The 25,389-nt window shown below is 35.6% G+C and overlaps 1 protein-coding gene across 3 annotated transcripts; it reads right to left on the reverse strand.

Annotated features, from left to right (window-relative positions):
• Positions 1 to 7,247: 7,247 nt before the first annotated feature.
• Positions 7,248 to 23,826, reverse strand: LOC110288511 (vomeronasal type-2 receptor 116-like). Of its 3 annotated transcripts, none has more exons than XM_085841550.1 (6): positions 23,518 to 23,826; positions 18,382 to 18,661; positions 17,214 to 18,020; positions 16,277 to 16,504; positions 10,563 to 10,671; positions 7,248 to 8,314 (listed from the first exon to the last, which is right to left on the reverse strand). In XM_085841550.1, the coding sequence occupies exons 1-6, from the start codon at positions 23,766 to 23,768 to the stop codon at positions 7,395 to 7,397; spliced, it is 2,595 nt and encodes an 864-aa protein (XP_085697676.1). In that variant the 5' UTR covers positions 23,769 to 23,826; the 3' UTR covers positions 7,248 to 7,394. The 3 variants fall into 3 exon arrangements, with proteins under 3 accessions (XP_085697676.1, XP_021010497.2, XP_085697677.1); XM_021154838.2 differs by lacking the exon at positions 10,563 to 10,671 and adding an exon at positions 15,741 to 15,864; XM_085841551.1 differs by lacking the exons at positions 10,563 to 10,671; positions 16,277 to 16,504 and adding an exon at positions 15,741 to 15,864.
• Positions 23,827 to 25,389: the final 1,563 nt, after the last annotated feature.

Here is a 25,389-nt window from a genome sequence, read left to right on the forward strand (position 1 = left end):
GTACAGGAGACAATTCCCTGAACATAGCACCAATGTCTTTGGCTCAAAAAACAAAACTTGATAAATGGGACCTCATGAAAATCAAGTTTCAGTACAGCTTTTGACATTGTCAATAGGACAAAATGGTAGCCTACCAATTGTGAAAAGATCTTCAAGAACCTTATATCTGAGCTGGAAAGGTAGCGCAGAGTTTAAGAGCACTGGTTGCTCTTCAAGAGTTCCTGAGTTCAATTTTCAGCAACCATCTGTGGCTCACAAACATTTGTAATGAGCTCTGGCACCCTCTTCTAGCCTACAGGCATACATACAGGCAAAATGATATATACATAATAAATCTTTAAACACACACACACACAAGCAAGCAAAGATAACCTTATCTCCGAGAGGAAGTCACTACCCAAAATTTATAAAGAAATCAAGAAGTCAGATACCAACCTGTCCTCTAAATTCAAAAAATTGAGTTAAGAGATAAACAGAGAATTATAAAGAGAGGAGTCTTCAATGTCTGAGAAGCACTAAATAAAATGTTCAAATTCGTTATGCTCTAGGGAAATGGAAATCAAAACAATCAGATGGTCTATCTTACACTAGTCAGTATGGCTAAGATCAAAACCTCAAGTACTAACACATATCAGTAAGGATGTAGAATTAGAAGAACACTCCTCCATTGCTGGTGGGAATGCAAACTTGTACAGCCATTGGGAAATAAATTTGTTGGAGTCTCAGAAAACTGAGAATAGTTCTATATCAAGACCCAGACTACCACTCCTGGGCATATAACAAAAGATGGTCCATCATCTCACAAATACCCTTGCTTGACTATGTTCACAGCAGCTTTATTATTAATACCAGAAACCTGGAAGCAACCTAGATTGTCCTCTACTGAAGAATGTATAAAGAAATGTAGTACACCTACAATGGAATACTATTCTGCCATTAATCAAAGACATCATGAATTTTGGGTGGATGACAAATGGAGAGAACTTGAGAATATCATCTTGAATGAGGTAACCCAGTCTCAAATGCACATGAATGGTATATACTCACTTATAAGTGGTTATTACCCATAAAACACATGATACCCATACTACATCCCACAGATCCAAAGACACTAAGCAAGAAGAAAGGCGCAAGCTCGGATGCTTTAATATTATTTAGCAGGGGAAATAAAATAGTCATAGGGGAGGAAAATAGAAACAACTGGATGGGAAAGAAGATAAGGAATTTATTTGAAGGTATTCATGATCAGATGTGGGGAGAGGTAGGAGAGATGGATAAAAGGCTATGAGAAAGAAAGGTAATATGAAATTGACAGGGGTGGGGAGGTAGAAAAATTCTTCAGGACATAGAAGACCTTGGTTAAGGGAGGTCCACAAGAAAGGGGGTGCACTTATCTATGATTAGAAGCTTTGTTGATATGGAAGATGAACAGGCTACCGTCTGTAGCCAACTAGTAACCTCTTAGGAAAGATACAGTCATCAAACCAACCACAAAACTGTCAACCCAAAATGTATGCTGTCTGAAAGAAATGTAGAGATTGGGAATGGACTGAGAGTGGCCAACCAATAAATGGCTCAACTTGAGATCCATACCATGGGCATGCACAAATCACTGACACTACTAATGAAACTCTGTTATTCTTGCAGACAGGAGTCTAGCATGGATGTCCTCCTAGAGGATCCAGCAGCTGACTCAGATGCAGACACCCACAGCCAAATAGTGAGTGGATCTTTGGGGACTCTTGGGATAGAATATGAGGAATGTTTGCACTCCCTATTGGGAATAGGGGAAAACATTTATTTTATAAATGGCATATAAAAACAGAGTGAATTTTAAGTTTGGGAAAACATTGGAGAGTCAAAGAAATACAATCATATCTCCTAATATCTTGTAACAGTATGGATGTTTTGATACTAAGAAATAGTAATAAATAAATAAATAAATAAATAAATAAATAAATAAATAATAAGTTTTGCTACATGGTGAAAATGGGCAATTCTTAAGGCCATAATTTATAGAACAAACCTGTTAGTCCTAGGAGTTTATTATCTACCTGTAACTTGTTGATAAGGGGAGACTTTGAAACGTTACTAACTATAAAAATGATTACTCCTGGTCTTCCTTTTATGCCAGAACTAGATGGTAAAACCATTTTCAGGAGCAATCATAGGACAAGCTGACAACTAATAGGTGATCTTCATGAGATAGTTCCAATAGTCAAGGTTCAGGTGAAAATCACTTAAAAATTTTGCTATTAGTATTCTTTTCTCCTATTATTGTTAAACATATATAACATTCATTAGTTCTTTGCCCATCCTTTCAAGCAGATCTCTGCAGGTCTAAGAAGATGTACTGTCTTGTAGTGATGCTAAATAGACAAATAGATGACTTCTCAATCCTTTATGATGATCCTATAAGAGTTCTTAAAATTATGTTAGTATTTATTAAGTTCTTTTATACTGGCACTGATATTAGATTCTTTTCATATAGTCAAAACTGTAATGAGAACTCTGTCAGTCTCCCGAATGTCATCCCATGTGTCACCAGTTAATTGCTGCTAGAGAATAAGAGAGTTTCTGATACTCATAGCACATTCCAAGAGGTTAAAAAATCATGAACCAAAGGTCATAAAAAGGGGACATTTTCTGTGTGAGACCAGAAGCTAATATATTGACTGTGTTTATTTATGCAAATCATCACAAATAATGTAGTTGTTGTTTTTAACAGTTGATGAACCTATGGAGCTATGACAGGTGATTTAATCTTTATCCAGATAAATACTTCTAATGGATATGCATACAAACATTCTCTGTTGTAAACTTCTATTTCAATTTATGATTTGAATTTGGTTATAAACTTGTGATGAATATTTTACCATGTGATCATTTATTTTGAAAGATATGTACTGAAAACAAGGAGATGCGACAGAACTGAGGGGAGGAGAACTTTTTGTATAGAACACTTTTTTCAGATCTGAACAGAACAATTTTTTTTATAAAGAACTGGGGATAACTTTTTAGCAGGACACAAGAGAAATTTTTGTCTCAGAACCAAACTCAAGAAGAATTTAGAAGCATTGGGAAAAGAGGCATTATGAGAACAGCATTATTGTGGCATCAAAACAGGAAGAGAAAGAAAAATTAGATGGCGAATACAGAATGGAATAACTTAGGAACTATAAGGTAACATAAAATCTAAAAGAGCATTATGTGAAATGTAGAGGGAAAAAGGAAAAAAGAAGAACCTGCAGAGAACTGGAAGATGAGAGAGGCAAGCTTCTCTTTACCATGGGAAAGAACAGGTCTTTTCTAATAACAAATCAGACTTAGTCTTACTAAAAGGATCCAAGCTTTCTTATTACAAATTTGGGGTTCATTCATTTAACGTTAAAAGTGTAGAAGCATTTTGTTCTGTGCAATAAAGATCGGAGCTCATTTTTCATCCAGAAAGAGTGAATTTTTTTCTGGACAGTTGCTTGGTCTTTTGCTCCAAATGCATGTGTTAGTATAGATGTTTGTGCAAGTATGTAATTGTAAGAATTCATGCAAAGTGCACCCAACTGATTTGAATAGAAAAGAGTAAATGTTGTATGCAAAAATATGTATATGAATGTATGTGAACATTATGTAAATGTTTTTCCTTCTGCCAGTGTTATTCTCTTATCCTGGCTCAATAGAAGTTTATTGCTACACACTTCTTCCTATCCTGACAAGCAAGAGACATTTGGATACAAGGAAAAGGGCTCTAGCAATTAAACCTTTACTTAGCCTCCTGCTGTTACAGGATGAGTTGCTAAATGCCAGATCCTGGAAATATGGCCTCAGGGGAACCCAGAAGGCAGGTCTTAGCAGCAAAGGAATTTAGATTTAGATAGTGAACCTTTAATTATCATTCAGTGACACTAAATATTTCTTAAGACAAAAGTCTTACCATCTGCCAATGCTTTTGCCCCTCTCTTGCCTCAAGGAGAACCTCCAAGAAATAAACCCAGACCCCACCTGGGCTTTTACTCAGCCAACCATATGCCTTAAGGACATGCAATAAAGTACTTTGACTGTAACAGATGAGGAAATTAAGCTGTAACTAGCCTGAAAGCAATCATGCTGAATTGCTTTGACATCAGGTAAGAGAGGAGCATGAATGCTGCTCATGAACTGTCTCCAACATTCTTACTTGATTGAACCTACATGCTAAACTGCAAATATATTAGGCAGGTTATGCCTGCTTGTGCAATAGCTGGCTACTTATCATGAATAAGACAAGCACTCTTTCAATAGTATTCAAGGCCCATCTACCAAGAGATTGTTTAAGCCTAAGCCAGAGCAAAGACCTGTGGCTATGAAAGCTACTTCTGTGGTTTTTCTAAGTTGATGTGATATGCCTGTGAAACTACATTTACATACACTTAAGTGTTAGTGATTTTCAGCCTCAATTCATAATCATTGGTGAAGACTCTGAAATCAAGCGCTTATTCCTGGGTCATGGTAGCCTATTTCTTAACCATTCTTGGACATCTAAAATTACTTCCTCCATGGCTCAGAGAATATTGATCAAGAGGAAGAATAAGAAATGCAAGAGACAGAGGAATGGGAAGAGTATTGTATAAGAGTTTAATTTGAGATTAAAACTTCCCACTCAGATGAAAAAAAAAAGTCAAAAAAAAATCTTAGATGCCAGAAACCTCTCAATGAAGAAGAGTTGCAATGAAGACTCTGAAAACTTGCCAACTAATTTCGTGGGGGAAAGAGAAACATATAAAGCTGCCTAGAAGATCTTTATATCAGAGGGATTTTGGAAAGGACACTTTGTCTCTAACCTTTACAACATTCTCAGGGTAATGCTGTATACTCCAGATTCCCAGCTTTGTGCTGTTTAACTCATGATGGGTTGGCCTTTAGTGAATTATTTCTGCCCCTGTAAGTAACCTCTCAACCATATTCTGGTAAGTGTCCACAAAATACTGATTGTTTCACCAAACTGCCTTTAAATGATACCTGTACTTATTATTATTTTTTTTGTGGATTGCCTACCTCTGGATAATATATATATATATATATATATATATATATATATATATATATATATAATTGTTGAATTTACCTAAGGATTTTTTTGTAACACAACAGAACTCCAGAGTATATGGAAGAATTTTAAAAGACCAAATCTCTATTCTTAACTTTATTCAAACTATTCTGCAAAGTAGAAGAACTAAATTATTAAGTCTTTCTAAGAATGCCTGTTGTATTCATACATTGTTCAACAAGTTCTCTTAAAGTGTTATTATCTCCAAAGGGATAACACCATGTCTGTAATTTCACTAATAGTTATTCCTATTACAACGTTCTTTAAGGATACCAATGAGTTTCTTTAAAGGGAGCACTTTTAGATCATGAATTAAGAAAAGATTTGCCAGCTCTTCATAAATTGTATATTATCCACCACTATATCAGTGGAACCCATGACCAACCCATATCTTGTTCAGGAGAATGTCACAATACAGTTATAGAATATTTGAGGTGTAGAAATCTGTTAATGATACTACAGTTCCAGTCCACAGTGTAGTTTTTAACCTTACAATTTCTTTTATTATAAGACCTAAATTAGTAATGAGTTTAAAAAGTGTTCTTTAATCATCATTCTTTTAGTCCATTTTAACACCATTCTCAGCTTCTATAAATATTCAAGTAGCAGGATCTTTCCTTTCCCATACCATAATTGATCATGTAGACTATCTGACCTTAAGAACTTCTATTATACCCCAAGATTTTAGCACAACATGTCAAAAAATCACACTATTCCTTGAATTTATACTGAATATAATCAACTTCTCCTGAGAGCCTCTGCCAGAACCTGACACAACCAGTGGACTGAGCATGGTGAGACATCAAGCCACGGCAGGACCAGACACATGTTCTCCTAGTGAGGCCAGAGAAGGTGCTCAGTCATGGGAACAGGTTGCATATGCAAGTAACAGAATCAGGGACAGCCCCTGCTCCAGATGCTTGCAGACCTACATGAATTCCATGTTGCTTTTCTGCTACAATTGGGCAGGCAGCTTAGGTCCAGCCCATGTATGATTATTAACTGATAGTTCATCTCTGGGAGCTCCCAAGTGTCTAGGTCAGTTTTCTATTTTTTTTTTTTTTTCTGGACTCCATGAATCATTTGGGTCTCACAATCCTTCCCACAATTTTTTTCAGAGGACACTCTGAGCTGTGCCCAATATTTAGCTTTGGTTCTCTGTGTCTGTTTCTGTCAGTTGCTGAGTGGAACATCTCAAAGGATAATTATGTTAGGTTTCTGACTGCAAACATAATAGAGTAATTTAAGTAGTTTCAGGGATTGCTTCTTGCCCATGGAATGAGTCTTAAAGGGGGCTCAGTCATTGATTGGACATCGCCTCAATCTCTGCTCCACCACTCTCCCTTCACTTCAATGTTGTCTGATGGACAACTTATGGGTTAAAGGGTTTGAGGTTGATATTCACTGCTTGTCCTGCTGATATATAGGAGATGGCCATTTCAGGCTCCAAATCCCACACTGACAGGAGTCTCATCTAGAATCCCCTTCCTAAACAATTTGGAGCCTCCCATATCCAAGGTCTCTGACACATGATTGAGATGCCTCCTCCTCCTCTTACTGCCAATAACTTTTTTTTTTTTTTACTGACATGGCCCCCTTTCTCTCCTTGTCCCTACACCTGAATGTCCTAGTCCCCACCCCATTCCTTCTCCCACCCAATTCCCTCCCTCCATTACATTCAATGAATATACTGTTTAATGATCTGCATGAGATTCAAGCATCCTCCTTTCAGTATTCCTTGTTATTATTATCCTCTCAATCCCTGTGATACCACCTCACATATATTTAAGTATTTTTATAAAATTCCTTGCAGTTCTAAAGAGAGGGAGAGGGAGAGGGAGAGGGAGAGGGAGAGGGAGAGGGAGAGGGAGAGGGAGAGGGAGAGGGAGAGGGAGAGGGAGAGGGAGAGGGAGAGAGAGAGAGAGAGAGAGAGAGAGAGAGAGAGAGAGAGAGAGAGAGAGAGAGGATAGAGATAGATATGTGTGTTTTCCTTATTAAAAGCTATCTATATATACAATCCACCTAGAAAAAGGTTCCTCAAATCAAATAATGCCACACAATTTGTGCTGGAATATAGGTATTAAATGAATTAATTTGTATACCTAAGTAACAATTTTCAGATATCAGACAGTAAAACCCTGATTAAATGGTTTGAACCAATATATTGATGAACAAGTCATATGTTATGTCTTTATTATCCAGCTTTTTTTCTATAGTTTTTAATGGGAGAAACTCATATAATGATATAATACATAGTAAGCATTTTGGTGATAATGTGGAATTGTTTGGTATACTAAATAAGCAGTTACATTCAATTAATATTTATAACTTTTACATGTGTTTTCCTAAAATCATGAAAAGAATTTATTTGTGGTCTCAACAGAATAATGTAGCACTTTGGCAGAAATATACAAACAAGCATCCCTGCACTGGAGGCTAAGATACAGAAGACTTCCACAGCAACCATAGCCTTACCCTTAGTGCTGTGGTAGACAGGGAGGAAGGTGATCCAGACACTGCAGAACACCAGCATGCTGAATGTCAGGAGCTTGGCTTCATTGAATGTGTCAGGCAGATTCCTGGCCAGGAAAGCTACAGTGAAACTTGATAGAGCAAGAAAGCCCATGTATCCCAGGACACAGTAAAAAGCAATCACTGAACCTTTGTTGCAAACAATGATGATGTGTCCATGTACCATGTGTAGGTCAGCATCAACAAATGGAGGAGAAGTTCCCAGCCAGATTCCACAGAGAATCATTTGGATCATGGTGCATATGGGAATGATGTAATTAGGTGCCCCTGAAAGTAGCAGCCACCTCAGTCTTCTTCCTGGAACAGTGATCTTAAATGCTAGAACTACAGTAATTGTCTTGGCTAAGACACTAGAGGCAGCCACAGTGAACACAATGGCAAATGTGGTCTGTTGCAGGATGCAGCTGACCATATTGGGATAACCAATGTAGAGCAAGGAACAGATAAAACAAAATATGAGGGAGGTGAGTAGGACATAGCTGAGAGTTTCATTATTGGCCTTGACTATGGGAGTGTCTCTGTGTTTCAAGAAGACACAGAGTACAACACTTGTAAGAACAGAGAAGCACACAGCCAAGACAGCCAGAGTCATTCCCAAAGGGTCTTCATAAGCTAGAAAGGTCACAACTTTTTTGAAGCAGTTAGTTTGATTTGTGTTGGCATACTCATCCTCTGGACACTTCACACATTGATTCATGTCTAGTATAGGAAAAGAAGAATTGTCAGATTTATTTTTCGTACAATAATCACAAGATACACGAAACTCATGCTTTAGAAAATCATAATTGAATTAAACTGATATCTTGTATTAGATGCAAACTTAAATATGGAAGTTTCATAAGATTTTATCCTAATTTGAAATGCTTCTATTTTTTATGTAAGCTTTTGTCATATTTATGTAATATACTCAAAATGTTTATTATATTTTTCAAAAACAAAACTGTACAGTTGCAAAAGTTTTGTTTCCATAATAATATGCCTTATATTCATCACTCATATAGTCACAAAATTTTCACTTATAATTGTGTGAATTATGCAAAAGAAGACATTAAAAGGCATTTTGTCAGCAAAAAGTTTAGTCCTACATGTGGTTTCAAGAAGATATTTGGAAATAGAAACTACCAATCCATGTCTTGTGAAAGAACTTATAGCCAACTTTTTGCTAAACCATTATAATCCCTGGCTTTGTTCTGTGTTCTTAAATATCAAATATTTATTGTCTTTACCATTCATTATGGAAACTTAAGAGATACCATTAGAGAATATCATAGTCAATAAAAATTTAGAGTTTTTGGAGTTTGGTCCAATAAGGACATCTACAAACTTAATTCCTCTGTAAGGCTCTAAAATTACTAAAGAAATGGTTTGAAGAGTTTAAAGCTAGAGGACCAGTAAGTTTTATAGAAGTGTGTATTTTCAAGGAAGTAACACACATAAACATCTCACCATCAAGGGCTTCTTAAGCCTGAACTGACTGAAAAGAAAAACAAAAACATGACAATGGGGGAAGGAAGGAACATCATGCAAAATTCTAACTTAGAGAATTACGGATAATGAAGGAATATGGAGAGTGAGTAAAATTGTCTTCCCCTGTAAAGCATATTCCAATTAGTGTGTGTGTTTTTGTGTATGTACGTGTTGTGTGTGTGCATGTGTGTGTGTATGTGTACATGTGTTTCAGCACTTAATAAAAAATGCCATGAATTTGAAAAAGTGTAAGGAGGGTGTTTGGACATATTTGTAGGAAATATAGTGAAAGAAAATGTCATCATATTATAATATCCAGAATAAAAGTATCATGCAAAAGCACTGATAATGTCAACTGAGGAAGAGATAACAAGAAAAAATTTCACCCAATTTTTCTACATTCAAATATATTTTGTTCAGTTTTATTTTTCAATGTGTGAATTGTGGTAGGGCACAGCATCTTCCAGTTTTACTTATTTATGTAAGACTTCCTATGCGGTATTCCCATTGCTATAGTATCTATTAAGAAACACCATAATCTAAGTACTGGTAAATGGCTCAAAAATAATCTTGACAGCATATAGTAGATGTAAGTTTTTATATTCCTTCCACTCTTATGTTTGTGGATTACACAATCATGTATTCTGTTTTTTTTTCATTCAAATTAAGCTAATAGATCAAAGTGAAAAGGGATGTTCTTTTCCAAGTGCAGAGTCTCTGCATTGAAAGATATACATTTGGTTTCGTTTTGTATTTTCTTTTTAATTTTGCTAAACAGTGTTACCAAAATTGGTAAGTAGACATATTCAAATACTCCAATTATTTACCCACTTAAAAATGATCAAGTAGTTAGTATACTATTCTCATATCTCTTAAATCTAGTATTCAAAGTTCTGGCTATAGCAATGGGCCCACTAAAGGAGATCAGGGATATAAATTAGAAAAGAAGAACAAAAAGTAACACTATTTTTGGTAGATAATATAGTATATTTAATCAACCACCAAAATTCTACCAGAGAACTCTTATGGCTATTGAACAACTTCAGCAAAGTGGCATTATAAAAATTAACTCAAAGCAATCAGTAGCCTTCTTTATACAAACAATAAACAGTCTGAGAAAGAAACTAAGGAAACAGCACCCTTCACAATAGCAAAAGAATAGTATAAAACATCTTGCTATAATGCTTTCCAAGCAAGTGAAATATCTCTACAACCACAATTTCAGATCTCTGGAAAATAATAATCCAGGAAGACCTCTGAAAATAGAAAGATCACCTATGCTCATGCATTACTAGAATTACCACAGTAAATAGCTACCTTACCAAAAGCTATCTACAGATTCAAGGCAATCCTCCTCGAAATTCCAACACAATTCTTTATAGACATGGAAAGAGAAATCTTCAATTTCATATGTAAGAACAAAAAACCTAGGACAGTCAAAATAATTCTTAACAATAAATGAGCATCCAGTGGAAAACACCTTTTCTGATATCAGGCTGCACTACTGAGCAATAGTGATAAAAACTGCATGGGATTGGTGTCCCGTCCAGCAGCGCTAAGTTATTCCGTGGGTCGAGGAGGACCAAGGCCTGCAAGAGAAACGGGCGGAGAAAGGGAAGTGAGACCAAGCAAAGAGTTGTCAAGGTCTGTTAAATGGAGGCTGGGAGCCTTATTATAAGCACACAGTGAGAGAAAATAGGGAGGGGTCGAGGGGGTATAATAAAATACAGAGAAAAGGGATGGATATCTGGGGTGGATGCTGATTGCAGGCATGTTGCAGCTTATCTTGTGATGTCGGCCCTAAAACAGTCCTGGGAAGCCTTCAAACATTCTGCAGTTTATCTTGGAGTGCCATAAAAAGTCCCAGGCACCAAATGGAGACATGGAGGAGGAGGTGAAGCTGGCTTTATCTAAGCAGTTCTAGGCGCGAAGTGGATATATGAAGGAGGGAGTGAAGCTGGGAGTCTCAGGCACCAGGTGGAGACAATGAAGGAGGGGGTGACATAATTCCCATTAAAGGGTCAGCCGGAACTTTAGGGTGAGAGTTGTTGAGGGCCTAGTTTCCCACAGTTTGGTCCTCACAGATTCGTAAAGAGACAGGCAGGTTAATCAATGGAATAAAATGAAAGTTGCAGCGATAAACCCATACACCTATAGATACTTGAACTTTGACAAAGAAGCCAAAAAAAAAAAAAAAAAAAAACAGTGGAAAAAAGCAATCATATTTAATACGTGGTGTTGATTTAACTGTTATTCTCTATATAGGAGAAAGAAAATAGATTCATATTTATCACCTTGTACAAAGCTCAAGTCCAAGTGGACAAGTACCTCAACTAATACCAGATATACTGAATTTAATAAAAGAGAAAGTTGGAAATAGCCTTGAACTCATTGTCACAGGGGAAAATTTCCTGAACAGAGCACAGATGACTCAGTCTCTAAGATCTAGAGATGATAAAAGGGACCTTATGAAACCAAAAAACTTCTGTAAGGCAAAAGACATCATCAATAGGAAACATTGACAACTTACTGATTGGAAAAATAAATCTTCACTAACATTACTTCTTACATAGGGCTAATATCCAAAACAAGTAAAAAACTCAAGAAGTTAACCTCCAAAGAACCAAATAACCCAAATAGAAAATGGGGTACAGAGCTGAACAAATGTTTCACGACAGAAGAATCTTGAATGGCCTAGAAGCAATTAAAGAAAAGTACAAAGTACTTAGTCTACAGGGAAATGGAACTCAAAATGACCCTGAGATTCAACCTCACACCAATCTGAATGGCTAAGATCAAAAACTCAAATGATAGCACATGCTGTCATGGATGTGGAGAAAGAGGAACCCTCTTCCATTGCTGGTGGGATTGCAAACTGGTGCAACCACTCTGGAAATCAATCTGGTAGCTCCTCATGAAATTGGAAATAATTCTTCCTGAAGACTCATCTAAACCACTCTTGGGCATATACCCAAACTATGCCACATCATCCCATAAGAACATGTACTGAGGATGTTCATAGGGGCCATATTGTAACACCCAGAAGCTGGAAACAACCCAGATGTCTTTCCATTGAGAACTGACACAGAATATGTGATTCATTTTCACAATGGAATACTAATTAGCTACTAGTAAAGAGGACATCTTTAAATTTGCAGGCAAATGGTTGGAAATAGAAAAATTTATCCTTAGTGAGGTAAGTCAGACCCAAAAGGATGTCCAGGAGTATATTCACTGGCAAATGTACATACTACCTAGGAAATAACACACAGACCTTAAGAAGTGCAACAAGCAGAAACGACTAAGTGAGGGTGTTTCAATCCCACCTAGAAGGAGTAAGGATAAGGACAGGAGGTGCGGGCTGGGAGGAGAGACATGGTAGGAAAGAGAAATGGGAGAGGGAAAAGAGAAGAAGATCAGATATGGAGGCAGGAAAGAAGCCAATAGAATGAAGAGAAATAAGCAGCCTGGTAGGTTGGGATGTAGGTAACCTTGTAGAATATACCAGAGACCTGAAAAATTAGCTATTCTCAGGATTCATTTGTAGTACCCTTAGCAATAATGCCCAATTTTGTGGAGAGGGATCTCCATTTCCAATAGATAAATAGGGGCTCAAAAGAAGGAATATGGTTAGTGACGCATAGCCCAAATTTCTGACCCAGAATTATTCCTTTCTAAAAGAACTGCAAGGACAAAAACTGAAAAGAGACTGAACCCTAACCCTAACCCTAACCCTAACCCTAACCCTAACCCTAACCCTAACCCTAACCCTAACCCTAACCCTGATTTTACAAAGACCAACCCAAATTAAGATCCATCTCACTGGAGAGAGGAGCACCATAGCCTTTCTCTATTACCGATGCTATGATGTGCTTATAGACTAGAGCCTGGCTTAGATGTCTTCTGAGGGACCTGTCAGCAACTGACTGAGAAAGAAAGATAGACATTTATACCCAACCATTGGACTGAAGTTGGGGACTCCAATGTTTGAATTAGGAGAAGGCTAGAATAAGAGGAACAGAGATTAACCCCCATAGTAAGACCAGCAGGCTAAACTAATCAAGATTCCAGGGATATGCCAGAGACTGAGCCACCAACCAGCAGCATACACAGCTTGTTCTGATGCCCTGGTTTTGGGGGGTGGGGTGGGAAAGAAGCATCATCTAAGAGGTAAGGGCAAAGAGGAATGGGATGAGGATTTGTGGCAGGGGGACTGAGGGTTGGCAACAACAATAACAACATAATCAAGCATTATAATTTTTTTTTTTTTACTTTCAATCTTCAAGAGTGACTACCACTGCTCCTTTACAGGCCACACGCATCCACAAGACCAGGTAGGCTCTCTGTAGATTATTCCCATTCTTTCTATTCTCAGGGCCTCCCCTAGTCTTGCAAAAGAATTACAATGGCAGCTTCTGTTGTAAAAAGTATTTAAATCCTAGCCAGATGTTTGTACTCCAACTTTTATTATTGAGTTCCAGGATAAAAAACACACACAACCTTTATATTTTTAATATGCCTTAATCATCACAAGGTCTGACCAGCTGTCTACCATCCATAGTGATAGAATTTATTTTCCTATCCAAAACCCTGAATTATTACCTACTGCTATCTCTGTTTCATCTGGGCTGCTCAATAGAAATTGAGGGATTTTAAAAAATCAATGTCTTACTCCAAAAGCCTGTACTACACAAAATAGGAAAATCTATATGAAATTGATAATTTCCTATATAGACACCACTTCCTAAAGTTAAATGAAGATCAGTAGACTACTTAAACAGTCCTTTAACCCCTAAAGAAATATAAGATATCACTTAACAAAGGAAAGCCCAGGTCCAGACTGTTTTAGCACAGAATTGTACAAGACATTCAATATAAAGTAAATATCAATACTCCTCAGTGTGTTCCACAAAATTGAAACAAAAGCAACACTGAGAAGTTACTTTTATGAAGCCATAATATCCTGGGTGACTAAACTGCATAAAAACTCACTGTCCCATTTTGGAGGGAAAAAAAAAAAGAAATCAGAATTGGGGAAGGAGAGAGAGATATGGGAGGAAAAGTGAATGGGTAGTGAGGTAGAGGGGAACCTGATCTTTTATTGAGGGTCTGAAAAGGACTGAAGCCCTGAGGGCCAGCAAAAAAAAAAAGAAAAAAAATTGAAACAGGCAACCTTGGGAGGTAGGAGGTTGAGTGGACCCTTCAAAATGCACCAGAGACTTGGGAGGTGAAGTCTCTCAGGACTCAAAGGGACAGACTTTCGATGAAATGAACAACACTAGGGAGAGGAAATTTATAAAGCCCACCTCCAACAGGAATAAAGGGCATTAAATGAGGGAGAGGGGTTGCCATCCCAGTCAAAACTCTGAACCATAATTGTTTCTGTCTGAAAGAGCTACAAGGATAGAAATGGACAGGAGCCTAAAAAGAAGGCCCATTGACAGGCCCAAAGTTGGATCCACCTAAAGTGGAGGTCCCAAAGCCTGACAATTAACTGAGGCTATAGAGTGAGGAAAAAAAAAAAAGACCTAGAATAACCCTACTCCAGAAGACCCAACAAGCAGCTGAAAGAATCAGATGCAGATATTTGGACCCAACCATTAGAGAGAAGCTGCTGACCCCCATGGTTGGATTAAGGAAAGGCAGAAAGAAGCCGAGGAGGAGTGCGACCCTTTAGGAGGACCAACAGTCTCAATTCATCTGGACCCCAGAGATCTATCAAACACTGATCCACCAAACAGGCAGCATACACCAACTGCTATCAGGCTCCCAACACATATACAGCAGAGGACTGCCAGGTTCATGTTCAATCAGAAATGATGTACCTAACCCTTGAGACTGGAGGCCTCAAGGAGTTTAGAGGTTTTGGGGAGTTGGAGGTGGGGGGCGGGTACATTGTTGTGGGGACAGATGGTTTGGGAGGAGGTATGGGATGTGGAACTGGGTGGGTGGACTAGGGTGGGGAATAAAAACTGGAGGGTAAAGAGAGAGAGAGAGAGAGAGAGAGAGAGAGAGAGAGAGAGAGAGAGAGAGAGAGAGAGAGAGAGAGAATTTCAGGCCAATTTCCATTAAGATCCAAAATTCTCAACTCACAAATTATTGTGAGTTGTGTTTTGAGAATTCAACTAAAGCAACTCCACTAAAATTAGTGATGAGACAAGGGTTCTGAATCTTTTTGTATCTCTTCAACTTAGTACTTGTATATCTAGCAGAACAGTATGATAAAAGGAGATGAAGATGATACAAATAAGAATGGAATAAGTCAAAGTATAGCTATTCACAAATGATATCATAAAGGACTCCACAAATTCGACCAGAGAAGTAATGCAGCAGAAAAACACATTCAGCAAAGAAGATGGGTAGAAAATTACCTCAAAAAGGAGTCACATTTTCAATAAACCATTTGGGCAGAGAAGAAATTATGGCAACAATACCATTTATGACACACACACAAAATATAAAATAATGCACTAACCAAGCAAGAGAAAGACTTATATAATAAGAACTTAAAGTCTCTGAAGAAAGAAAGTGAATAAAGTATCAGAAGATGGGAACATCTCCCATGCTCATCTTTTCCTATCCACAAAGGTCTTTTGAAAAGTATGTGCATATGAGAGATATAAGCAATTTTATTCATTTTGAGAAAACATAGCCTCACCTGTCATGTTGGAAATTTCATTTTCTGGGCAGGGGTAACAATCAAAACAGCAGACAGCCTTTCCCTCCTGAAAGTATTTTCTGAGACCTGGTCTGCAAGGCACACTACATATGGAGGCTAGAGTCTGAAGAAGATCAGATACATCATAGAAATAAACAGTAAAACTTATGTGTCAAACATTGCAGAAATAAGAGAAACAAGGAACAAGAAAACAAGAAAATGCCACTGAAAGACTTCCCTTTGTACACCATATCATGGTATAAAGCAAAATTACATTGTTTTGTATTTTATTAATACAATTTTTATGAATATATGGGGATTTTTATATTATGAAACACTTATGAAAGAGTAAGTGGCAAATCAAATAGACAGAGAGAGAGAGAGATGTGGGAGAGGGAGAGAGAATTTGGATGCTGGAAGTCAACAAATGAGGAAATGGTAAAAAAAAAGAAATATTACTCCATAACAAAACAAAAGTAGACAAGATTAGAGGTAGTTTTTCTTCATGTAAAGCATTAAAATTAAAACTAAATTACTTGCTTGATATCTGTAGCCCACTCTATCATTTCATCAGACATAAACAGTTGTTGACCATTTGGAAAATGACCAGAAAATCTTCCTATTTTCATTTTAAGTCCTTCGTGTTTTAGAAAATCTGTGATGTAGTAAATGTCATACTCTGTATCCAGTTTTCTATTCTGGTTCATGTTCACTAGGTCTCCAGCAGGATTTACAAATTGTATGTTCTTCACAAAAGAGAACATCTAAAACATATTTGCATTTTAGTTTAAACTATGCATAGCCATTAGTATAGAAATTAAAAAGTTTGTAATATCACAGATATCTATTATCTACTCCTAAAATCTACCTTTATCAGAAGTATTCAGTACTGAAAAAGTAATATTTATTTCACAAAATTTTAAAGATTCACTGTGCTTTACAAATACTGTTTTCTCACTGTATTTGATGCTGTAACACATGCACAAATGAATTTTATATTTGGAGTATAGTGATAAATTATCCATTTTTTTTCTGCCAATAGTGTTACTTGATCATGAGATAGGGAACATAAATACTCAGTTGTTCAAAACATGGAAAAAGTACTTGAAATTGATTGAGCTCTATTCATTATATTAATTACAATCATTTTTATCATAAAAGACAAGTAATTTTCTTAATTTCATTTACTAATTGTATGAGAAAAATTCAGATATAAAGTCATGACATTCATGTACTTTTAAAATATCAGAGAAAATTTCATGACTTAGATTGTGAAATGCTGACTTGGATGCCATAGTTGGCTGTAACATAAATTATGACACTAACATGATATGCCTCTTTCGGATTTGAAGAGTCTAGAAGTACATGTATTTAGGATAAAGGTTACCTATTTACAAGGATTTTGACTTTATGATTTCCATTAGGAATGTCATTTCTATGATAATATATGCAATTCAGTGTAATAATTATTACCTTCCAGGAGTTAAATTCCAGTACCTTTCCATCATTCTCTGAGCATGTGTCTACATGTTGTAGAAGTATCTCATGAATTGAGTGGGCAACAGCATACACAGAATTGTATAAGTTGTAACATGTTTCACTCATAGACATTCCAAGAGGTGGCTCAAAAAACCATTGAAATAGGGTTTTGTTTGGACAATTCTTCAGTGTTTTACAATCAGGTGGTGGCAATGAACACTTAAAATAAGTCCACCACAGTTTAGCCAAGGAAATATCATTACTGTAGTTAGATGGGTGCACTGTCTGCATAAATTGTTTAAAACCAGACATCTCAGACTGTTGATGTGAAAAAATAAGAGTCCCATGAATGGAATTAAGCATGAAATCTCCCATCATTGTGATCATATCAAATTGTGACACACTGACCCAAAGTCTCTGAATGTTTTTAGATTTCCAAAGCATGAAGTTAAGTTGTAGAGGAGATTCTTTATCCCCATAGACAATGACAACTTTTGCTGATGACATTATAATTTGGTGATAATATCTATGAATCATTTTAAAGTATAACATCTTATCATATGTGATAATAGTGACAAATGCTAAGCAGACAGTGTTTCTTTCCATTCCTGTTCTCAATTCAGAAAGGAATTGAATTCCATGGTCATCATCTGTAATGATCACTCCTATCCAGTTCCATCTGAAGTGAATTGCTAGGGACACCATGCCTAATGGTAGAGATGTGTCCTTGGGAGTCATCTGGTAGAGATGTGGAAACTGTTCCTGGTCACTTAGAAGGAGATGAAAATAACCAAAGTAAAGCTGAAAGATATTGACCAGAAGCATCACTATGAAGAAATGGAATGCATAAAGCTCAGTCTATGCATAGATCTTAGTGTGCTAGAACACATGCTAGAAGTGTGAGAAAGTGTGGATTCTTATTATTATTAAAATCATATCCAACTTCTTGTGAATTGCTATACAAGTAGAGATAAACAAAGTATTCTGGTAAAACCTTTCACATTATGCTTTCTCTCTTGCCCAACTGTCATAAAGATGTTGTGTTTGCCAAAGAAAGTATCTAGATATAAATGAATTCTCTGTCTTTTAATCAGCCTTGGTATTCAGAAATCCATATGGTGGTAAGATAGTATTTCAATACATGTAACCCTCCCTGACTTACCTCTGGAGTTCTAGAGAAGTACAGAAATGGTCCAAGTGTGTAAGATGTTATCCATATAGGCCCCGTAAGTACAATTAAATATCTTCTCTGATTTTTACAGTAGTAATTAGGAATAATTTCCTTTTTTTTCAAGGACCAAACTCTTTCCACATTATCCTCAATTAGGTTACATTCAATTTTAACTAACAGGGAAATGTTGGGTAAAATATGAATGTTCCTATTAATTTCTTCAATGGCAAAATAAACAGAGGAAATCAAGTGGATGGTCTTACGTGTAACTCTGAAAAGAGAGCAAACCAATCATGGAGGATATGGGTTCTCACTGTGGTAATTTTAAATAAAACTCAAAGTTTGTTAAGAAAATATTTCTTAGATTTTTGTGACCCTTTTACACGTTGATACAGTTCATTATTGTGATGTATTCATATGTGAGATCTGCAAAATAATTTAACAATCTTAAAGTTTTAAAATTTGATTAATTGAACTTTATACTTTTGTTTTGAAGTCTTTTATCTAAAACATATACATTTATTAAGCATTTACATAGTTTTCTGTTATCTTCTCTTTTTTTAATACTTATTTATTTTATGCATATGAGTACACCACCATTGCTTTTTTTCAGACACAACAGGAGAGGGCAATAGCCTGAATTACAGATTGTTATGAGCCACCATGTGGTTGCCACCATGTGGAATTGAACTCAGGAGTCAGTGCTCTTAACCACTGTGTCATCTCTCCAGCCCAGTTATCTGCTTCTTTTGTCCTCTTCTTTAACTGTGTTATGAAATTAGACACTATGTACCTTTTTATCTTTTGATATTTTAATAAAGTTTTTAAAATAACAATTTTATATTATGAGGGTTCTATCGATTTTGAAATTTTCTACATTTCCATCTTGTTTTTCTTGAACGTGGTGAAATATCTATATTTCATCTATGAATAAGAAGAAGTTCTGAGCCAACAATATTGAATCTGCCCATGACTTTATCATATAACTCTAATACCGAACATGTGTGGAAGGGAAATAGAATTATCTTCTATCTAGAATGTTTTTGTTTGTTTGTTTGTTTGTTTGTTTTTCACAAGATCAGAACTAAAAAGTCATGACCCTTCATACTGGAATGAAAAATAGGTAGCCAAATATTTCCGTGTCAACAATTGCAATAGGCTAAAGAATTCATAGGCAATGCAAATGCCTCAATAATTTTTACACTTGTTTATTTTACACAGTTCACCTCTTTTGATTTTTATATTTGAGGCTATCCAAAATTGAGTGATATAACATTGGTTATAAGTACAACCACTCCTTTGGCTTGGATTGTGTTACTCTAATTTCACATGTACTCTTAGGTTGTACAAATTCATTTTTTCTCTACAATCTCTGTCTATTGCATAACTGGCCTTGGGTTCTATTTGATTTAGATTTGTCCAGTTATGTTCTATTTCTAATATATTTACTGTAACTTCTTTCTTTTATTAAATATGATTTAACCGTATATATTTGCTTTGATACCTTTTTAAAGAGTCTAATAATCTTATTTAACAGTTATATATAATTCAGTGTGGTTTACATGAGTTTTTTGTTTTTCCCTCATTTGTATCTTCTGAAATGCTTTCTGACTACAGTAAATATTTATTTAACTGAGCATAACTTGTGCTCTGAAGCTGGAACTGAATTGACTTAACAGGTTTATGTTCTCTATTATTTACAAATACTTATTCCTTAATAACTCCTATTCTAGTATTATTTCCTATTTCTTGGATTTTTTTCTTTCATTCAGAAATACCTAAAATTGTGTAATATTTTTTAAATCTATTGCCATTCTGTTCTGGAGAGAGATATGCACTTTGAATATTGAGTTCTCTAATCCACTTCAACTGCTGAAGTATGAACACTTATATGTCAAGAAATATCAACTTTTCTTCACAAACTACAGTTTAGAATTAAAAAAATAATAGCTAGGACAATCCTAAATAATGGAGTATCAGCTGGGCAGTGGTGGTACACGCCTTTAATCCCAGCACTTGGGAGGCAGAGGCAGGTGGATTTCGAAGTTCGAGGCCAGCCTGGTCTACAAAGTGAGTTCCAGGACAGCCAGGGCTACACAGAAAATCCCTGTCTTGAAACCCCACCCCCCAAAAATGGACTATCAACATATCTGATCTCACTTTGTACTCCATACCTCTATTAATAAAATTGGCTTAATGGGGGTAGAGGTTGATTAATAGAATGAAACTTAAGACTTGGAAATAAATACACACCTTTGGACACATGAATTTTTTTTTGAATAGCAATGTCCAGAATATTTCACTAGAGTAAAGAAACTTCCTTGAATAATAGTACTGGCCCCACTATATGGTTTCATGGAGAAGAATAAAAATGCATCTATGCCTATAACTGTAAAGAAATCTCAACTCTAAAGTTTTTTTCCTTAAAGGGGATACAAAAAATTTATGGTGATACAGGTTCAAGGGACTGCTGAATGACAAGGACATGAATAACACACGATACATTTTGGAAAGTCTTTGTCACATATTTTTCAGGAGATTAACTTTTGTAGTTTATAGTTTTTTGTGTTTATGTTATAGCTTCCAAATTTTTCCTTTTATGGGCTTCTCGCTTGTAAAGATGCATATGTCTGTTTTTCTATTTATATGCAAGTATGTTTCTCTTGCTTTTTTATTTTGTTGGCATGGGTGCCTTTTCTGATTGAATAATTTTTATAATCTGAAACTTTTGTTTTATCCTATTTTATTACCACTCTTTATATGATAAGTTTATAATGGGTGAAGGTAATGATGTTGGATCATATGGGAGGTAATTAGTAAATGATGTTTCACAAGGTGAGGGAGGTAAATTTGCAATTTGAGTATATTGTACTGATAGTATATTTTATATAAACAATGATGGAAATATAAATTGGATTTATGCTCTCAATTGAGATGGACTTGAAGATAGTATGATTAGGACAAAGCATAATCGGGCACAAGGCATATAATTTTTATTATATTAAAAATTCAAATCTACAAGTCTTAAACAGAAAGTAGATTTTGGAATATGGTAGGTATGAATTGATAAAAAGATGAGTTGAAGACACAGCATTCAGGAGTTCCACAAAATCTTCTAAGTATTTTAAGCTTGACTGTGGTGTTGGACACACACACATACACATGCACACACACACACACACACTCACCCACACAGACACCCCATATATATACACACACACATTGCATTCACACTTTAAACATATGGATTATAAATTATATATATCTATAAAACTTAAATGGAAAAAATAACCACCTAAATCAAATCATCTATAATTACATTCATATTTAATTTTTTCAAATCATACAATTTAATTTACATTAACATTTATTATATACTCATTTTATAGTCAATGGTTTCTATATAAAATATTTAATGCTTTACATTTTTGAAAAATATTGTTGGTTTTGTTTTGCCATCATCAATGATGCCATAATTTCTAATCTGCTTGGTCTACTAAACAATTCTCGTATTTCTCTTTAATATGTGGAAAGACTGTAGTTTATCTGATGAATATTTCCTATTCAATGCACCACAATGTCTTCTACTTCTAAGAATGAAAGTGAAGTGACATTTTGAATTTTAAAACTTGAATTCTCTATTAATTAGCCTCTTATCCCATATAAATTCATTACATACACATATGAGACATAACAAACACCATATCTGTCTGTGGATAGAATATGATTAAAACAAAGATTAATATAGGCAATGGATAGATGCCAAATGAGATAAAATGATGAATAAGAAAGAGTTCCATAAATATAAGAGCATATCTGCAGTGCAAAGGACATTGATTGATTTCTTTTATAAAAGATTTCACATAGTAGCCTGAGGGAATGCATAAATCTGGAAGAATTATAGGAAGGGATTTAATATGATGATAATGCATTTTATGATATCCACAAATAGGTAATATACTTCTTTTATAAAGGTACTTCAAGGTAGGGTAATTGTGGGAGGAAAATATGAAAAAAAAAATGTCTGCATTGTTCTAAGACAGCCATTTGAATTGTTTGCTGAGTTATTTTAAATTTCTCTGTGTATATGCATCAAAAGAAAAATAAGTATCATATGATACAGGCCTAATACTAATTAGTATTTTAGGAGAGTTAATTTAAAAAGTATCCCAGGAATTTAAGGTGTGTTCACTATATGAAAAATTCATTAATGTAATCTACCATAAAACAAACTAAAAAATTTACATGATCATCTCAGATAATGTAAAGGCATTTGACAAAACATGATACCTCCCATGTTAAAAGTATTGGAGAGATCATGTATTCAAAGACCATACCTAATCATAACTTAAAATGATACAAGGTCCTGAGATGAAATGTCCAAAAGTGGAACTAGTAGAGTCCACCTCCAGTAGAAAGACAGGGCTTAATGTGGGTGGATGTTGTTGCCATCCCACAATCAAAAACTCTGACTCAAAAATATTTCAGTCTGAAAGAACTGCAGTGACAAATACAGAGAAAAGACTAAGGAAATGGAGATTCAGTAACCTCACAAAATTGGGATCTCTTTCAAGGAAGGTTGTAAGGACTGACAATATTACTGATAGCATGGCTGTCCTTTGAGAAACCCAATAAGCAGCTAACTGAGACAGATGCAGATACTACTGCCCAACCATTGGACTGAATTTGGGGATCCCTGTGCTTGAATTGGAAAAAGGCTTTTAGAAGCTGAAGAGAAGGGCAACCCTCCTCTTAGAAAGACCATCAGCTTCAACTAACCTGGACCCCTAGATGTCTCAGACAATTAGCCACAAACAAGGCAGCATATACTAGCATCACATGGTGCCATAAGATGAAAATTGTGATATAAAGGGAATCTCTCTAAGAGCAAGGTCAATATTGTGATTCACGCATTCAGCATCTAACTGGATTGTGATTCATAAATGACAATAAACAAGTTTCACCATAAACTACCATAATTAGGGAAATGACCAGCCATGAAACATAAAATAAATTTTAGTTTTGTCCTAGAAACTGGATAGTTAGTAGTCACATAGGATTTATCTATCCCTCACCCTAATTGGAATGCTTAATGTGCATTTATGCATAAATGAAACATACACTTACTGTTTGTCTAGATTCTCACTGAAGTAATCATTCTTCACATAACCATGCTTTGTATAAATGGAAAAGAAACAATCAGTCTCTTTATCTCCTAGATAATTTTCTCTGTCTTTTTTTCTCCAAAAGCACCTGGGGTCGCTCAAATAGCAAAAAAGTAAGGAAAGCTTCAGAACCAAGAAGACAACAATCAAAGAGAACATCTTTGCCATGTCATCAAGGTAGTTTCTTGAGCAAAATGCAGCATGAAGCATCATGTGGGCAGAATCTCACATATCAAATTTTCATGAACACATCCACGTGTCACTTTTTATTTCTCCGGTTATTATTATAGAACACATACACTTCTCACAGCATTTACTTTTCAGTTCACTGTTTGCCTCTGGAGGATTCTGAACCACTCTCTGGCCTGGGGCTTTGCATCTGAGATCCTATGGCCAGGTGAAAAATAGGGGAAATAATTTTGGTCATGACTATCCTTCTCTGTATCCCTTAGGATTACATTCATGTAAGTAGACATGAAGGTTCCAGACATGATTATTTTTGGGAATATTTTCTCACAAATTGAGATCATCAAACCAGTGTTCTGAAATCATTTGCAATAGTTCACTTTTGTTACATAGGTTATTTGAATGAATTTTACAAGGAATTATATCAATGAATCCAACGAAACCCAACTGACCTCAGTAATAAAAGGATTAATAAATATAAGAAATATGTTTATGCATCTTGAACACTTGTAGATATAAACTTTATTTGTTTGCTTTCTGTCTAACTCTGTTTCTTGCATTTATTAGGAATTGAATTATATTAGAACAGGATTGTAGAACATATATAATTTGGAATTAATGTTACTCGTAATCTGTTAACAAAGGCCGATTACATCAAAAATCCAAGGCAAGCAAGTTTTTTATTTCATTGTTCTTAAAGGATAGATTAAATAGCAAGCTGAGTGCACAGACTATACTATGCACTATCTTAAGTGACCTCAAGGTGTATTAACCTTAGTGATCATGTTTATTATTAATATCTTTTGTAAGAATGCACTTTCAAAAATATGTTTGTTGCCATTCAGTTGCTTTATTTTTTATAGCTACTAAATATATATATTTATTATTTATAGCTATAGTATTTTAGTGCTATTTATAGCTACTAAATAATATTTCATGGGCAAGAATATCATATGGTAAAAAATTTTATATTCTACTTTTAAAATTCTTTGATAATCTTTAGTTTTAAAAGTCATTTTTATCTCACTTGTCTAATTGTTTTATTCCTACATTCACTATCTATCCTATTGTATATCCTTTAACTTTTAAGCCCTTCAAGTCTTTTTGCTGCTAAAATTGTTATGGAACAATTGAAGTATAGTCAACTTGTCATGGTATGGGCTCTCATTTTTATTTTAATGTTTTTTTCTTTCTTTTCCAGGAGCTAAAATTTCTATTCACTAATACTAATGGGGGACTTGTGTGTCCAAATCTTATTTTCACATTTGGATGTGACATCTCTTGGTCTTGAAAGGTGTGTTTTCTGCCTCAGTCCTTGGGACCTGGAATTTTCTCTGCTGTGTTCACAACATTATGTTTCCTTCTACACATCTACCACTTCCTGCACTTACATTCAATTTATTGTAAGTGCCTTGGATTCTTCCATGGAACACTTTGGTGGTCCTGTCCTCAGAAGCTTTGCGGGGGGGGGGGGGAGGATGGGGAAGGGGTCTTGCTGGTTGACACTGTTGCCCCACTCATGGGGCTGTAAACAGTCTCAGCTCTTTCAGCCCCACTTTCAGCTCCTCCAACTCCTCCATCAGGGACCCATGCTCAGTGTAATGATTGGCTGTGAGCATCTTCCTCTGTATTTGTCAGGCTTTGGCAG

Source organism: Mus caroli, unplaced genomic scaffold (genome assembly GCF_978045245.1).
Source record: "Mus caroli unplaced genomic scaffold, Mus_caroli_1 scaffold_8, whole genome shotgun sequence".
NCBI lineage: Eukaryota > Metazoa > Chordata > Mammalia > Rodentia > Muridae > Mus > Mus caroli.